The sequence below is a fragment of the Cottoperca gobio genome, chromosome 18 (assembly GCF_900634415.1).
Source record: "Cottoperca gobio chromosome 18, fCotGob3.1, whole genome shotgun sequence".
Taxonomy (NCBI): domain Eukaryota; kingdom Metazoa; phylum Chordata; class Actinopteri; order Perciformes; family Bovichtidae; genus Cottoperca; species Cottoperca gobio.
The window spans coordinates 8,556,950-8,574,570 of NC_041372.1; the positions used below are offsets into that span (position 1 = coordinate 8,556,950).

General features: G+C 36.5%; 1 protein-coding gene across 13 annotated transcripts in view; it reads right to left on the reverse strand.

The window, feature by feature from the left end:
* camk2d1 (calcium/calmodulin-dependent protein kinase (CaM kinase) II delta 1) overlaps positions 1 to 17,621 on the reverse strand; it is a 91,801-nt gene that overhangs the window by 34,029 nt on the left and 40,151 nt on the right. For 8 of the 13 annotated variants that reach the window (XM_029455118.1, XM_029455114.1, XM_029455111.1 and 5 more), the window contains exons 3-6: positions 14,443 to 14,502; positions 9,483 to 9,537; positions 7,202 to 7,267; positions 3,296 to 3,368 (exon numbers count right to left, since the gene is read on the reverse strand). In XM_029455118.1, the coding sequence (XP_029310978.1) occupies positions 3,296 to 3,368; positions 7,202 to 7,267; positions 9,483 to 9,537; positions 14,443 to 14,502 (254 nt within the window). Of the gene's footprint in view, positions 1 to 3,295; positions 3,369 to 5,173; positions 5,247 to 7,201; positions 7,268 to 9,482; positions 9,538 to 14,442; positions 14,503 to 17,621 lie in introns of all 13 variants that reach the window. The other 5 variants (XM_029455119.1, XM_029455112.1, XM_029455116.1 and 2 more) reach the window with 1 other exon arrangement.

A 17,621-nucleotide genomic window follows, 5' to 3' on the forward strand; every position in this document is an offset into this window, starting at 1 on the left:
AGGAGTTGAGCCTTTGATGGACAGAGCGAGGCGGAGCTGAATACTAGTGCAGTGCTGAACAGAAGGACTGGCCGGGGTCACCAAGATTTCAGTCTTAGAGAGACAGAGTTGAAGGAGTTTCCATATTCCATTTTGAGATTTCATTAAGGCAGGCTAAGATCTGTGTCAATAGTAGGGTTGTCTGGCAGCAAAGACAGATAGAGCTGGGTATCATCAGCAGACCAATGGTAAGACGAACCATGTGAGTGCATAATCGGGCCAAGGAAGGTGGTGTGTACTGAGAAGAGTAGGGGATCAAGCATCAATCCTTGCGTGTCAAAGGCTGCCGACAGGTCAGGCAAGATGAAGACCAGATCACGGGAGGAACGAGCATTAAAACTGCAATTTTCATCAAAACAATACAGAATCAGGCTGGTTAAAACCTTTAGATTCATTCTCCTTACTTACCATTATTACACACTGGATATGTTTCAGTCAAATATAATTACTATGGATAATTTAGAATTAAAATAATCAGGTTACAGCTAAATTAGTGTATAGCAAAGAAACAATGCCAAAGAATTCACGTAAGAGTCCCACTGGGATGCTTTTTCGTCTCTGTTGAGTTGGCAGTGTTCATCCTCGTTGAGGTGGCATTCTCATCGTCCAGTCTTCGTAGCCCGATTACCCTTTATACTTGGAGGGTCCTCACTGATGATCTTTTAAGTTTAAGTGGTGGTTAGAGTTCAAATTGGTCTGATGAGTTTCCTCTGGTTAAAAGTTCTGAAAACGCTAATAAGTGTAAGTGCAAGCAGCTCAAGGCTACATTGGCCGCATAACTAGCATAACACACCTAGATATTATGTTTTTGGGAGCAGAAGACCATTTTCCACTCTGTTGGACAATAAAGTTGCATTGTATTATATTTTATCTCTGACTGAACTCAATCAATCAGCAGAGGAGTTGCATTGTGGCCAATGTAGGCACTAGGTTTTGACAAGGAATGTATGACGATATATCTGTACCTGCTGTGTCAACTTCGATCCTTTTGTTTTTCTAATCAGTTAAACAATGTTATAAGACTACAATCCTAAATTGGTGGAGTGCGCACATACTCATTCCAAGATCGAAAACAAACTACCATGCTAAAGAAAGTAGAGTTGCAGCAAAGCAAAAACTGTAGCAGTTCTAGAGTAGGCCTGAATGTGCCATTGCAGCTCCACAAAAAGTAATGACACTTGACGACAGCATGCAATAAATTCACGAGTCAAGACTCTTCACAAACTATAAAGCTTTACAAGAACTTTATTAGAACAGCGATGCATTGCTTTCCTGAGCGGATGTTTTTTTGTGTGTTTGTGAGTAAGAGTGTGTGTGTGTTTTGCACTCCACAAAATCATTATCGTGAGCAATGAAATCACATGAATACACACACACACACACACACACACACACACACACACACACACATACACTGTTCTCCATAGTGCCTCTGCAGCTTGCTTTTTTGTTTTGATTGTATTTGTTTTGTCTTTGTGTTCCAGCAGTGTGCCGTGGCAGCTGCCTGGCAACAGCCAATCAGAGTGCGCAGAGAGGGTAGTTAGCGAATGCAAAATCTGTGGATACTATTGCTGCTCATAAGCCAAACCTGGTTCATTTGATAAGCAAATCAGAGCTTTGGGAGCCACAGTAAGAAAAAGCTACATGAGAGGTAGTGAACATTATGTCCACAGTGGTCTCCAAGAACAAATAATATTACATCAAGATGAGACATTTGACCTCACTTAAATGCATTCAATAGTCCATCTCAGTAAGTGGCCATGACCCTATATTTTTCATCTATATCTTAAATAGCAAACAGTTTTATGACCAAGTAACAAGATGGTATTTCAGTATCTCAACTCTACCAGAACCACATTTTAAATTAATTTAAACAAAACTGCTATGGGAAACTTTTTACAGGACATTATCTGTACTAAAAACATGCTAGAAGTAGAAACCTCTATTCCAGAATTTATAATGAAAAGAATAAATGATAAATTAATGCAATAAAGTTGCATTAAATGACCTGAAGAGTAAAACAAAAGTAATTTTACTTTGGCAAATACAAAAAATAAATATCGAAATATCGTGCAAATCAGTTCAAAATCAAACATCCCACCAATGGGGTAGTGACACACCAAGCAAACTTCAAAGAACTAGCCAGAATCAGACTGCAACATGATGGGCTACACACTGGACCCCGACTAAGTAGAGTATGCCAACTCTAATGACTTGTCTGACATATGTAGAAGATTTAAAAAAAAGGCGGTGTCAACTGAACTGCTCCATCTGACAAAACAAACATCACCACATAACGGTTTTGCATGAAAGAGCTCTCTGTGCTCTTATAGGTCAACATCACAGAATGCATCACAAACACAAAGACAAACTAGGCAAGAGAAGGCAGGAGCAACTCCGGCAATCTGTATGTCATGGATGCTGTGGGGTTTTCCCAGATGCCGAGTTGGTTTATCTTCCATTTTATTTTGACACACTACAAGGGATACAATGAGCCATTCTTATTTTACATATGGTCCGACATATTATTACTAGTCTGCTCATACTCACAACAGACATTTCAGACAACACTGCACCAAATAGGTGAATTCACTGATTCACTATCACACAGGCTGCCTCAAATCCCATCATTTCTGACTTTTAGCAACAAGTTAGTCAAAACCACAACAGTAAGTGTTTATCATTCACTGTGCTCCCTCTATATCCACCCAATATGAATTAAGATTCATATTGGGTGGATATAGAGGGAGCACAGTGAATGATACTTTCATATTTTTTTTTTATTGCAAAAACAACACTCAACTAAACATCCCATGATAGATGTTCTCCAGATACATGCACCTTTTCAACAAGGCCCATATACAGAAAGCACTGCTGTGTATAGCTGCAGAGTATCTGGAGGACTGCCAGTCTTATTTCCATGCCCATTAACTTCTCTATAGCCATTGTAGCCAAGTAGACTACCTACTCAGTGTAAGTGTGAAATTGATATTTAATCGAAACATGATCCTGGAAGATATATAAGCCAACATCTCCAAGTGAAGTGGGAAAGTAATGGTGTGATATGATTTTAAAAAGATATGGAAAGAGGAATCAAACAGGAAAAAGAAATATGGAGAGACAAATACGGAGGATAGGTAAACCATGTTGTGTGTGAGTGTGAGGCCACAGGACAAAAAGGACAAGAGAATAATCAGGACAAAAAGGACAAGAGCATAATCTGTATTTCTTTGGTCTCCATGGTGAGTCTACTTACCTTGAGGTCGCGGTGGACCACGCCCATCTGGTGGCAGTGAAGCACAGCCTCTAGGATCTGCTGAATGCAATGACTGCATGCAAACACCAGGGGGCCATGGGTTAGTGACAAGCTACCACTCACTGTCTGTGGCTGTGAGCACGCTTTGACACTAGGGGAGCCGTTGGCCATGTTATCGGGGAGACTGTGCAGCAATGTGGCAACTAACCCATCCCATCCATAATGGAGGGGCAATTTGGCAAATTGGACCATTTACTCAATATTTCTTGTTGTTGTATTGCCACGGTCACCAATTGATGTTTGCTGCGATAGGTCCAGAAAAGAAAAAACATAGCCGGAATTTTGTCATCGAATACTACCGATAACACGGCCAATTATCTTCCCGAGTCTCAAAACAGAAGTGGTGTTAGCCCCTGGCCAACTGGAGGCTGGACCCTGAGAGACTGAGGAGGGAGATATTGGAGCTGAAGGAAGGTTTGGCGTGACTGCTAGTTCTCAGTAATAGTCCAACAGTGTTGAAGAGTTTGCAGGTTTTGATCTTCCCTTATTCCGTCAAAACACTGGAAATTATGGAAACTTTGAAACAATTTGTTCTCTATTGTGTTCTCTTAATTTGTGCCCAAATTAATACAATTTAATACATCGAGAACTGGGGCTGCACAATATATCGTTTCAGCGTCGCTATTGCAATGTGGACATGTGCAATAGACACATTGATTAACTTCAAGACACCATGCTACAATTTTTTTTATGCTCAATACAAATCGGAACACTTGCACGGTTCTTATTTTCAATAATGTATCTATTGTTTTCTATTTATATTTCTACACTTCTCAACGGGGGGAGTCCGCTGATTTAATTTGGCGGCTCAGAGACGGCCGCTCGATGTGGGAGGATCCTATCCCCTGTACTGGCTGGCTATAGAAGGTCAGAAAGGTTGGAAAGGTCCGAGGTGAAGGTAGCTTGTGTCTACGGCCGCAAGTTTTACAACACCCTACGCCCGGAAACTCGGAACTGTCAATCAGGGCGAACTCCTCAGTACGAGGGGTCTGCGGCGATACGGCAACCTAGCCGTACTCGTACCTTTTTTCGCTGTGTCATCAGCATTCATATCTTTAACCTACAACAATGTGTTTATGATTCAATAGTTTACTAGAGCACAAAATAGTTTATCTAGCCTCTTAATTTTGATCTCCAAGTGCATCAGATTGATGCATTTAACTTAAAATTGTAGCCTACACCATATACGGTCACTATTCTTGTATTTTATCATATCACAATATATAATGCAGAAATGTCTGTTTTTTCCAATATCGTGCAGCCCTATAGAGAACATGATTTATGAATTTGTGCGCACAAATACATATGTAATGATGCTTACCGACAGTGGAGTTTCTTTTAAATAATAAAACCTAAAGCTGTGGTACTAGGACAACGTTATAATCATTTGGAATACAAATCATCATACATTTATACAGGACTCTACAGCCACAAATGATTATTCTTCCTCCTCTTCCTCCCTCAGGTGAAAGCCTCTCAGTGACTGTTTTCGACAGATGCTACATGCACTTTGTGCCTTGGCATACAGGAGGGGCAGGCCACGATGAGATCTACTGGCCTCCCCACCCGATGATACACGGCCTACCGCCTCCTCTCCAGCCAACCTGCCCACAATGCCCTGCAGCAGGTGGATTCTAAAAACACTCCTGTCAAGTGGCGGTGTGTGAGGGTGACTGGTGGAGGAGGGGGTGTGGTTTGAGGAGGCCGCACTCAGTGAAAGGTTAATTAGTCGATTGATCAGGCAGTGGAGGAGCAAGGCAAGGTGCCGCAGGTGGGCAGGCCTTTGTCTTTTAGCCGTTACTGTCGTCACTTACTAACCTTAAGGTCCCTGTGCACTATGCCATTTATGTGGCAATGATTTACACTTTCTAGAATCTGCTGTATGCAGTGACTGTGGAGGAGAGAGAGACCAGGCCAGAAGCAAAAAGGAGAGGAATAGGGAGAACAGGTAAATGTCAGGAAACAAAAAAGGAACAAGAACAGGACACAGAACACACCAACGCCTGAAATTACAACACCTAATTGACAAAGGAAACATTTTAAAGGAATAGCTCAACATTCTGGGAAATATGATTTTTCGCTTGCTTTTCAAGAGAGAGATGAGAAGATCAGTATCAATCTAATGTCTGTGTTAAGTACAGTGCAGCATAGACTGGAAGCAGGGGGAAACCGCAAGCCTGCCAATTTACGTGCTGAAACAATAAAAATATTCATCCCCAGCAATATGCAGCATCTCCAGCTGTAATGCAGGTTGCCAGATACAGTCGATAAACACAAGGTTTGGTATAGGTCTGCACAAGCATACCAAACTTGGCAACCCCACGGTGACAAGATTCAGAGATTCTTCTTCTTCAGAAGAAGACATTTCAACACATAACTTGCCCTAGAATCACAAATTGTATTGTCTTTAGACAAAAACAGATGTAAAAATGACTGGTTAATTAGTCTCTCCCTGCTTCCAGTCTTTATGCTAAGCTAGGTGAACCACAACAGTACTTAACACATACATATTTTGATCTTCACATGTTACTTTTGGAAAGAAAGCACATTGTTGAACCATTTCTTTAAGCAATTTACAAGTAGAGAAACATTCAAAGGATACATGCATCTTTTCATCAATTAAGCTCCTTCAGATGTCATCGTTAAAATATATTTTTTACAAATTAATAAAATCCACTACAAAACAGAATCCAGATGTTTTACATCTAAAGCGGTCTTTGTTTGAATGAACAATTGCCTAATAAAGCTGACATGAAAAAGATTTACGTCTCTTGATCCTGACGCTGCTCCTTCAAGTGAAGGTCATTTAAATATATATATTTTTATTATTATTAAAAACTAAATCTCAAATTAACTTTTACAGTTGTAATAGGCAACAGATAGATTTTGAAGGTTTCATGGTGGAAAAAAAACAAAAACATTTGGCAGCTAATAGTTATCATTGCTAATGGTGCAGAAAACTCAATAATATTATTATAATGCACGTAAACAACAAACATGGCTATTGCAAGTTCGCACAGCTGTCAAGCAAGCATCTTTTGGAAGACTGTGCATTGAGTGCACTGGCAGAGTACGCGCAGGTAAGTAAGTAGCGCCTTGAGATTGCTTTTAGCTTTGAAAGGCGCTTTACAAATACAATTTATTATTATTATTATTATTATTATTATTATTATTATTATTATTATTATTATTATTATTATTATTATTATTATTATTATTATAGTAGGAAGGTCCTCAGGCAGATAGACTATCCAATCATTTAATGTGGGCCGAATAGATTGAAAGGTCTTATTCCAAATACTGGATTATTTATTTGTTTCTTGTATTTATTGTTGGCTGTCGGATGCGTATAGAATTTCAACAAATAACAAAAAAACACATCTAAAATAAAAGGCCTACCCTAGCTTTAATGGAAATGCTGTAAACATTACAGGTCATTTTAAAGCTGCTTTACTGAGCAGAAACTGACAGACAAGGTTCTTCTTGAGTGGATTTTTCATAGCTGTTTAGAAGGTGAAATTGGGGAAAGTATACATGATCAAAAGACAAAAGGTAAAACAGGAAAATGTAAGAGAAAAGAGAGGTTTTGGGCTATAAAAGGCATATCAAAGGCACGACACACTAATGCACTGCATAATGAGGAGGGGTTGTATTTTTGTGTATGCGTGTTAAAACGTACATACATGATAGATAGATGAGCAATTTACTGATATTCATGGTTGTATTTAATAACTTTTCTATAGTGCATATCTGCTTGCCTTTGATGCCAATATAGACTGAATGGGTTTCACATCACGTTTATACAGTAAATTCAGGAATATTAATACAACAGAGTTTTGCACTGACCTGGCATCGGCTTCGCTGTAGTACTCTCTGGCAACAATGTCCTCAAACAACTCACCGCCGGTAACTCTGAAGGAGAGAGAAATTAAAAAACAGATTGAGAAAGAGAAAGTTGGAAAGAAAATACATTGTCTGTGAAACCACAGATGTTCATTTCTGCACCTGGAGAGGAAAAAAAGAATAACTTGATAATGTTATTAACAAATCTCATCCAAAATAGATTTTTCTTTCAGACCACTGGGTCAAAAGAAATATGTTGTGCTTTTATGCCTTGATGGCAAAATCATAGTCATACGGTTAGTGGATATTGTTTATTCTGCTGGAAGAAGTTTCAATGTCTTTCCATGAGGTTTTGGCTAAATGCCAAAGAGCTGTTCCTAGTGAGCAATGCTGATGGGAATATCTATAAAAGAGTTATGCCTCAAAGAAATAACAAGTTAATGTACAGTAGCCATAAATCCACAAGTAAAGTAGTTGAGCCCAGGAGGAAACTCACACAGCTGTCTTTTATTAAGTTTCATTAGGTGCAAAGACATAAGTTTATATCATTCAGGTTAAAGGGACACTTCCAGTATTACGCATGACGATCATTTTATTTCTCATGGTTAGTATTACTCAGCTTGTTAAAACAGTTGTATAATGGCTTCTGTGGCTCCGGAGGAGCTTTGTCAAGTCTGAGGATATCATAAGGGATATTCTTTCAGTTAAGTTATCTCAACTTGTTTAGCGAACTCCAACAAAACAAAAAGGATTTCAAAGCAAGGACGTCTCTTCAAAAGAAAACAAAAGTAAAAATGTTTAGACACTTTAAAAGTGGGCCTGTGTGTCAATTTGCTCAAAAGTTAAAAGGACTCAAAAGGGATGCTCTAAGGCAAAACCTTTTTCATGACTGGTGGAAAAACATTATATAAAAGTATTCATGCAACTTTTAAATGACTTTGGTGTTGTGACAAATCCAGTTGTAAAAATGTCTGCAGAGTCTCAGTGTTATTGTTGGCCTTCATTCAAACATGGTCTGTATTATACATGTTCTCTGATCCAGCATATCCCAGTCTGTAACATTGCTTTCACTTTCTCAATACATATGAGGTTACAAATCAAGGTTTGTAAATACATGGCGATAAAATACATTAGCTAACTCATTCATTCAACTTGCATTACCACACTGTGGACGTGTCGTTGCGTGCTTCCAGCCAGGTTATAACTTTTAGGAAAAACAGAGCAATGCATTCTATCCTCTTTTCTTATTGCCCTTAGTCAAATTAAACTCAGCGTTTATTATACATTTGGAGCAATTTCCTTTCTTGCTGCCAGGACTGCAAACAACAGCTGACAATACACGGGAGAGAGGAGGAATGAAGGAGATGGTAGGTTATGCAGGGTGAATGGGAGGAGGGAGAGAGGAAGAGATTTGAAGGACGGAAGGAAAGAAGTGACAGAGAAAGCCCAGGATAATAGTGTTACAATGAAACGATTATGCTTCATTAACACCTTGGGAAATGTGGATAGAATGGAAGATGACTTTAGAAAAAGAGGTTGATGAATTCAATAAAAAGCACATTTACAGACTTTCATTGTAGGCGTACATGGAAATACACATAAAAAGGCCCGTAAGACAACAAAAAGCAACATACCAACAGTTTGTTTCATATTTAAGTTATAGCCAGTGTAATGCTTCATGCAGGAGGCAGACAGCTCACATTTTCAACAACACATTGGTGCAAAAGAGACAGTTAGTAGCACACATGTAATGTACGACATAGCAGAACAAAAACATGCACTTTAATTTCCCTTGGACTTTAATGTCTTTGTATATGTTATTTAAAGCTCTTTGAATAGTGGACATTTTGACATGTAATGAAATAAAAAGTCAGTAGTGAATAACGTTATCTACCTTCTATCTAGTTATTAATTGAAGCTGAATGATCCTACATGGTGCAATCAAGCTCACTTTTATTGACGTGTGTGTATGATGCAATCTGATGCCGTCGTATATCATGTACCAAAGTGTGTGTGTTGGGGATATTTGTGTGCAGTGTGTGGACATGCTGAGGGTGAGTACACGGTGTTGCTATAACAGATGGAGCAAAGAGGAGGTGAATGCACTACGTGTAATCTCCCATGGTGCCTCAGTGACAGGACATCTGATTGGAGCCGTCAGGTTTAACCTCTCCCGAGTATCATGCAAATGTGTGTTCAGCACATGTTTAACCATGCGGAGTGTCCTGTTGGGAGTCTTGAATGTGCACGAATGCGATATGCAAAATAAAAACTCTGCACTTACAAGTCAAAGACCAGATAGTGGAAGCCTTCCTCCGATATGCTGTCATGGAGCCGCACTGTGAGGGAGGAAAGAGGGCAGAAAGGGGAGAGGGAGAGAGGGAGAGAGGGAGAGAGGGAGAGAGAGAGAGAGAGAGAGAGAGAGAGAAATTCAATTGTGTAAATTCTACTCTATTTACCAGGCAATCTGCCACATTGGCAGTAGTAGGTAACTGAGTGAATTATGAACACATTGAACTTTTGTCTCATCTCAGTGTCAAGTGCGGTTAAGAGCTTTAGACATCAATGGCTGATAAAGTGCTCGCTGCCATTTCAGACACGTTTTTGTCGCCACCTTTTTAAGCAAATTACAGTGAATAATCAAATACATCACTAACGTAAAGTTGTGAAACACTAAGGCATTAAAATATAAGTAACAAAATAGTTCCACCACGCAACACACCCTGAAAGCACAAATTGTCAATTTTACATCTTCGGTTTATTCTGAGTTTGACAAACAAGATGAGTGGTTTTAAGCGAGTTTAAGGAGTGTTCGTAGCTATCTTTATTTGACAAACTCCAACCTCTGTACTTTTTATTTCTAAAGCTATGGGTATTTAAAGAAAGGAGTGCAAGTAATACAATTTCAGCAACTTGGGATGGGGATAAATGAAACAAGTTATTCTATTGGAATTATGTTCAAAGATGTCAGCAGCAGCAAGTTATTTTGATGAATATTTTTGTTGCCATTTGGACTTTCCCAAACAAAAGATTTATTCAAGTGCAGTTACACCGGTGCGCTAGCCATGTTTATCATATGCAAATTCACTGACAATTCATCTGCTTTTGAATTTGCTGGCAGATGTATACTCTGCACATCACTGCTGCTGCTCTACTTGTAGTGCTCAGGTTCTATCAATGAGCATCGATGTCAGGGAGCAAGGCAGTCTCTTTTCCTTTGTTTAACAAGAAGAGGATAAAAGGCATCACAGTGGTAAGAACTCTGCCAACGGTTTCACTGAGACAATTAGAGACACAGCCCAATGTATATGATATAACATGGTGTGGTGTGTAACTAAGACCAACCTGATGCCTCTGACTGAGACTGGAGTACTCAAGCATTAGCTCGGGGGTTACAGTTAAACTAAAACCTACAATCAAGATAAGGCATATGTCCTTAACATTACAGCAAGTGAGCACTCCATGGGAAAACATTTTTTAAAGGAGCATCATTGACCAGCCTAGGGTTAGGTTTCAATTTGTGAATTCAGTTTCAAATACGGTCCGGCGATCATAAAATATAAAATAAAAGAATTTTCAAATATCTTCTTTCTGCCCACTCACAAAAGAGAAATAAACAAAAACTTAGGGCTGCAACTGGCAATTGTATACAGTATGTGATAAAAAGGGTCAAATCTGTGTGGCGAGGTTGCAATAAGACAATTCCGTGATCTTTTACAGTTTTTATCCTCTTTTATATAAAGTCACACGTGTGATAGAGTGGTAGTTCATTTCCCAGGTTAAAAGTATTCAGAGCAAACATTTTCATTATCAATTAATCTGACAGATTCTGACAATTTATAGAAAAAGAATCTATGAAAGTGACATTTTCAAAGATTTCTCCACAGTCCAAACATGTTTGGTTTAAAATTATATGAACCATAAAAAAAAGCTGGTACGAGAAAGTGTTTGCCGTTTGTGCTTGAAAAGTGACTAAACTCGATTAGGAAAAAGGTTGCAGGTTGTATTTTCTGTTAATTGAGTAATACATTGAATTAGTTCAGCTCTACAGAACATTCAGGTAGCAGGCTTAGTTCAGGAAATTACAAACTTTATCAGCTGTAACTAATAAACGTTAATTACCAAAATAAAACTTGCAGATTGTCTAGAAAAAGTGCTCTCTGCACTGTGTTTTACTATAGGTTGTTTGTAAGAGGACTCATCACACTGTACCATCAAAACAAACTATGTAATAAGAGTTCAGTCGTCTCGACCTTAGACCAGCCAGGTTAGTGAACATGATCAATTACCATTTAGAGGAACCATAATGCAACTTTAACAGGCACTAGTGCAGTGCCGCTGTGTGCTCTTGTGAGAGCAGGCGAGTAATGGGAATCTCCAATGACTGATCAATTCTGGAATCAAATCAGTATTCACTCTTCGTATAACATACAGTGTTAACACAAACTGTTATTTTTCTCTCTCTTTTTAAATTATTGTTCACTATTATGTCATGTTTTATCTACCTATTTTCCGCACTATAAGGCGCACTTAAAAGCCTTTAATTTTCTCAAAAAGCGACAGTGCGCCTTATAATCCGGAGCGCTTTATATATGGATTAATTCTGGTTGTGTTTACTGATCTCGAAGCGATTTTGTGTGGTACACGGCGCTCTGTCAAAATGTTTTAGTACGACTTTTGTAAACTACAAAGCCGCACTGTGCTGCCTATTTCTATGTTTATAGAGTTGGGACATGTTTTTTGACTCAGAGTGAGCGCTCCTTGGTTTGTTGGTTTGCTGGGGGCGTGTCAGAGTGAGCGCTTCTGCTTTGCGAGGATCTTTGTTTACGGAGCTGCGAGATCAACACTTGGAGCAGAGACGCTAAAAAACTGTGTTTGTGTCTGTGATGCTTGAGCCTTGGAAACTATTTGTCTTTTTACGAAGTAAAATAAGAACAGTAAAGTCAAGAAAGCAAACCTTGCATCTTTATTGGAGGACTTTTGCATGTTAGCTAACTGTATAGCTACGCATAGGGATACGCGCTGTACTTGCATAACACGCACCGCTTGCAGCATTACGGCTACCGTAGTCAGGAGCGTCGCGGAGTAATACATACTGTGCTTCACCATAATATTACAGTGTGTGTGTATAAGGACCCCAAAATGGCACCTGTCAAGAGACACGCTTACGACGCGGACTTCAAACTCAAGGCTATCAGTCACGTATTAGAACATGGGAATAGAGAGAATTCAACATTAATGAATCAATGGTACGGAAGTGGAGGAAGCAAGAAGATGACGTTTGATTTGGCGGTATCAGACTGTTTTTTTTACGTGTTACAACTGAACAAGGTTGGGAGTTATTGTGAACACGTTTAATAAAGTTTGACTGACTGACTTATCTGACTGTTTTGTTTCGCTTAATGCGCCTTATAGTCCGGTGCGCTTTATATATGAAAACAGATCGAAAATAGACCATTCATTGACAGTGCGCCTTATAATCCAGTGCGCTCTATAGTGCGGAAAATACGGTACAGTTTTACTGTTGTAGCTCAGGCCATTGATTATATCTGTGATTGTAATTAATTGTAAGTAATTGAAAGTAATTGAAAGTAATTGACCATCTCCTAAACCCCTCCACTGACCAGATTGTACAGTCTTAGCTTAGCAACCGTAACTAGGCACAGCTTTGGATGTCTACACATGTTGAAGCGGTGTGCATGGGGCCGTAGTAGTAGTTGTGACACTTTCTTTAGTTTTGCTATAAAAGATGATCAAATCTTAGAAACTGATACATCTGCAAGCAAAATTAAGGCCTAGGGGGTTATCACTGATATATTGATATTAGGGTGTTTGATGGAAGATATGCAAAAATAAATTAAAAAAGGTGTATTTTATAGTTATTCAAAAATGATTTACATTTTAATGTCATTTACTGTTCATGTACCGTTTTCTCTGAAAATAAAGTGTATTAACAACAATGAAAATAAAATGTATTAACTATAAAATATCTTAACTTTAACTTAATCACAAACTTGCATTCCACTCAATTATCAGTATTCACCTCAAAATCCCAGGTGGACTCTATATGGTTCTCTCCTGATCTACTGGACATATTAAGTAAGTGGAACTCATGTGAAGCAGAGTTAATATCTATTTAAAGAGCTCTTTATGGTTGCTGTTAACTCATCACCTATTAAAATTAAATGAACATGTTCCAGTAAGCTTTGTATTGATTCTGGTAATAGACATGGCAAGCCAAACCTCTGTAAACTAACCCTCTATTAACTAAACCCTCCTCTGTGATATGTCAGCTAGTCAATATCTGACACCGGGACAATAGACCAGTAAGCCAAATAACCCACCCCTTTTCCATTTGTCTGTCCCTCATTTTCACAAAAAGGACCAAACAACTAATAAATGCCAGTTTTCAGTGTCGAACAGTCGTTACTGAGGTGGTAATTACAGTTGTGTGGCCTGTGTGGCTCCCGAAGCAAGGAGAGTGTGTGTGCGTGTTTGTGTGTTGGGGATTTGTCATTGCACAGGCCAGAGAATAGGATCATTTAATTATACTAATTACCATTTTAACTATACGTCTTTAGGTAGAACGTTTTTTTTTTGCACATTATTCTTGGCTAGAGTTAAGGATGGGGTTAGGCATGTATAATGTCAGTAGTTAGATGTAAGGTTAGGGTATGTCCCATATGAATGAAATTAAGTTATCACCTTTGTTTGAAATGTGGCCTTAGGGTTAAGGTTAAGGTCCATGTCTTCAGAAATACATATGAGGTTTCTCTTTTTTCCCCCTTGTTGAATGTTTCTTATCTGAAGGGACCTTTATCTTGAGGGCCTTGTAAAGCCCTTTACAAGTCTAAATTCATAAAATGGGATATATAAATTGACTTCACGCGAAATTGCAATATTCCCCAAAGTGACAAAACAAACGTGTGTGTATGTAGGTGTGAGCAGAATGTGTACTTCTAAATATGGTTGATGATCAAATGGCCATGGTGTACAAGAAGGAAGATACACTCTGGCCTCCTTGCACATGTAGTATGTTGTCAAAAGCACTTAGGAAGAATAAGTGGATCCAGCGTACAGAATAAATATTTAATGGATGCTCTATACATCTACGAAACCATCTTGAGGGCTAACATTCGTATGTTTTCAAACACATGGATATATGTTAAACATAACTGTCCTCACGACATCATGAGAGGGAGGACAGAAAGAGATGCCGTTGATATAGAGGGAGTACTAGTTACCAATGTTGGCGTGCTTGAGCAGGCGGCAGATCCGGGCCTCTCGCTCCAACTTCTGGTGATCTGTGGAGACAAAAAGACAAAATGTCTGTCACATCTGTGCTGAGCTCTCCTAAAATTCTTCAAAACTCTCTACAGAGATCCACATCTCGCTCCGCTGGTCAAATCTGTATGCTAGGCTGCAATACAAACCAATTCCCTGTTCTTTAAAAGCTTCATTTCCTTCACAGTCAGTCTGCTGTATGTATGTCTATCTATCTATCGAGATTATATATATATATACATATATATATATATATGAGTACACAGCATATATATATATATAATATTACACATATACATATATATATATATATATATACATACACACATATATATTATATATATATATATATAATAAATTAATTATTAATATATATATATATACCTATAGACACACACCACACATATATAGCAATATATATATATACACCATATATATATCTATATATATATCTATATCATCTTATATATCTACACACACCACCTATATATATTATATATCATATCTATACACACATATATCTATATATATCTCTATATACCCACCCCACTATATCTCTCTATCTATATACTACACCTCTCTCTCTCTTCTCTCTCCCCCCACATCAACCCTCTCTATCATATCTCCTCCCCCCACTCTATCTCTCTATCTCTATATACTACACACACTATATATATACTATATTATATATATATATATATACCCACACATATATATATATAGTATATGTATATCACACATATATCTATATATTATATCTCTATATACCAATATATATATATATATATATAATCTATAGATACACATATATATATATAATATACACACATATATATATATATATACACATATTATATATTCTATTATATATATTTAGCATCTCTATACACACTATATATCTCTATTCTATTTATATCCACATATATATATATTTAACACACATATATATATATATATACACATGAATATATATATATATACAACAATATATTCATATATATAATCTACACATATATATATATATATACAACAGATATTATATATCTATATATATATACGCGACATATATATATATATATATGTAATTACACATATTATCTATATATATACACATTATATATTAATATATATAATATCTACACTAGATATTATATATATATTAATATCTATATATATATATATACCATATATATATATATATATACACATATATATAATATATATATATATATCTACCCTCCTATCCTCTCTCTCTCTATCCAAGCCTCTATATCCTCCTCTCTATCCTATCTCTCTATCCACTTATATCTATATCATATCTATTCTCTATCTATTCTCTCTATAATCTCATATAGATATAAGACTATAGATATCGTTATATTTAAGAGTATAGTATATGTGTGGGTCTGTGACAGAGAGACTACACACAGATATACGCGACATACGGGACTGAGTGTATGTGTAGAGAGAGAGAATACTAGTAGGGTGGCTGGGGGGGGGGGGGGGTGGTAGAAAGAGTGCCACAAAAAAAAAAAAAAAAAAAACACGGGGGGATGAGAGAGAGAGAGACCACATAGAGAGAGAGAGAGAGAGAGAGAGGAGAGGAGATGGGGAGACTATAGAGAAGATAGGATATTATATATACACACACATATTATATTATCTATATTATCTGTGTGTCTATATATATATATATCTGCTAATATATATATCTATATATTCTACACCTCTCTCTCCACCCACATTATCTATAATATTCTATATATATATTATACACACACTATATATATATCTCTATCTCTATATACACACACACATATCTCTATATCTATACTCTCTACCCCCTCTATCTATCTATCCACACATCTACACCTCTATCTATATCTACTTATCTCTATCCCCTATCTCTCTATATCTCTATCTATACACATCTCATCTATCCCCCCCTATCTCTCTCTCTCTCTCCCTCTCTCCCCCTCTCTCTCTACACCCCTCTCTCTCTATCTCTCTATATCTCTTCTCCTCTATATATATATATATATATCTACACACACAATATATACACACATTATATATATATATATATATATACACACCCATCTATAATATATACAACATATATATATTACACACATTATTATATACACCATATAATATCTATACACACATATATATATATGACACCATATATATATATATATATTAGATACACACATAATATATATATATAAAACACATAGATATAATATATATTATATATATATATATATATCTCTATATCTCTATATCTATATATATATACCACACACACATATATCTAATATATACTCATACACCCCCCTATCATATATATATATACTATATATACCCCCCCCCTCTCTCTACTCTATATATCTCTACCACACCACTATATATATATCTATCTCTCCCCATCTATTCTCCACCTATCTTATCTCTCTCTCCCCCTCTCTCCCCTCTCTCTCACCTTCTCTCTCTCTCTCTACCCCTCTCTATAGTATATACACATATATATATATACACACCTATATATCTATATATTATATATACACAGCCTATATATATATATATATATAGCTATATATTATAATATACCACACTATATATATATAAATATACACACACTATATATATAAATAATATCTATATATACACACACATATATATATCGATACACACCCATATATATATATCTATATATCACACACACACATATATTACAACACACATATATATATTATATATATATTACACACACATATAATATATAATTTATATATATATATACACACACTATATCTATCTATATCTATTCTATATAATATATTAACACACATATATATATATATACACATATATTATACACCCATATATATATAATACAACACACATATATATATATATTATATATACCACACATATATATATATATATATACACATATATATATATATATATATATATACACATAATATATATATATATATACACATATATATATATATATATCTATATATATATCTATACACACCATATATATATATATATATATGTGTGGTATAATATATATATATTATATAATAAGATATATATATATATATACACATATATACACACACAT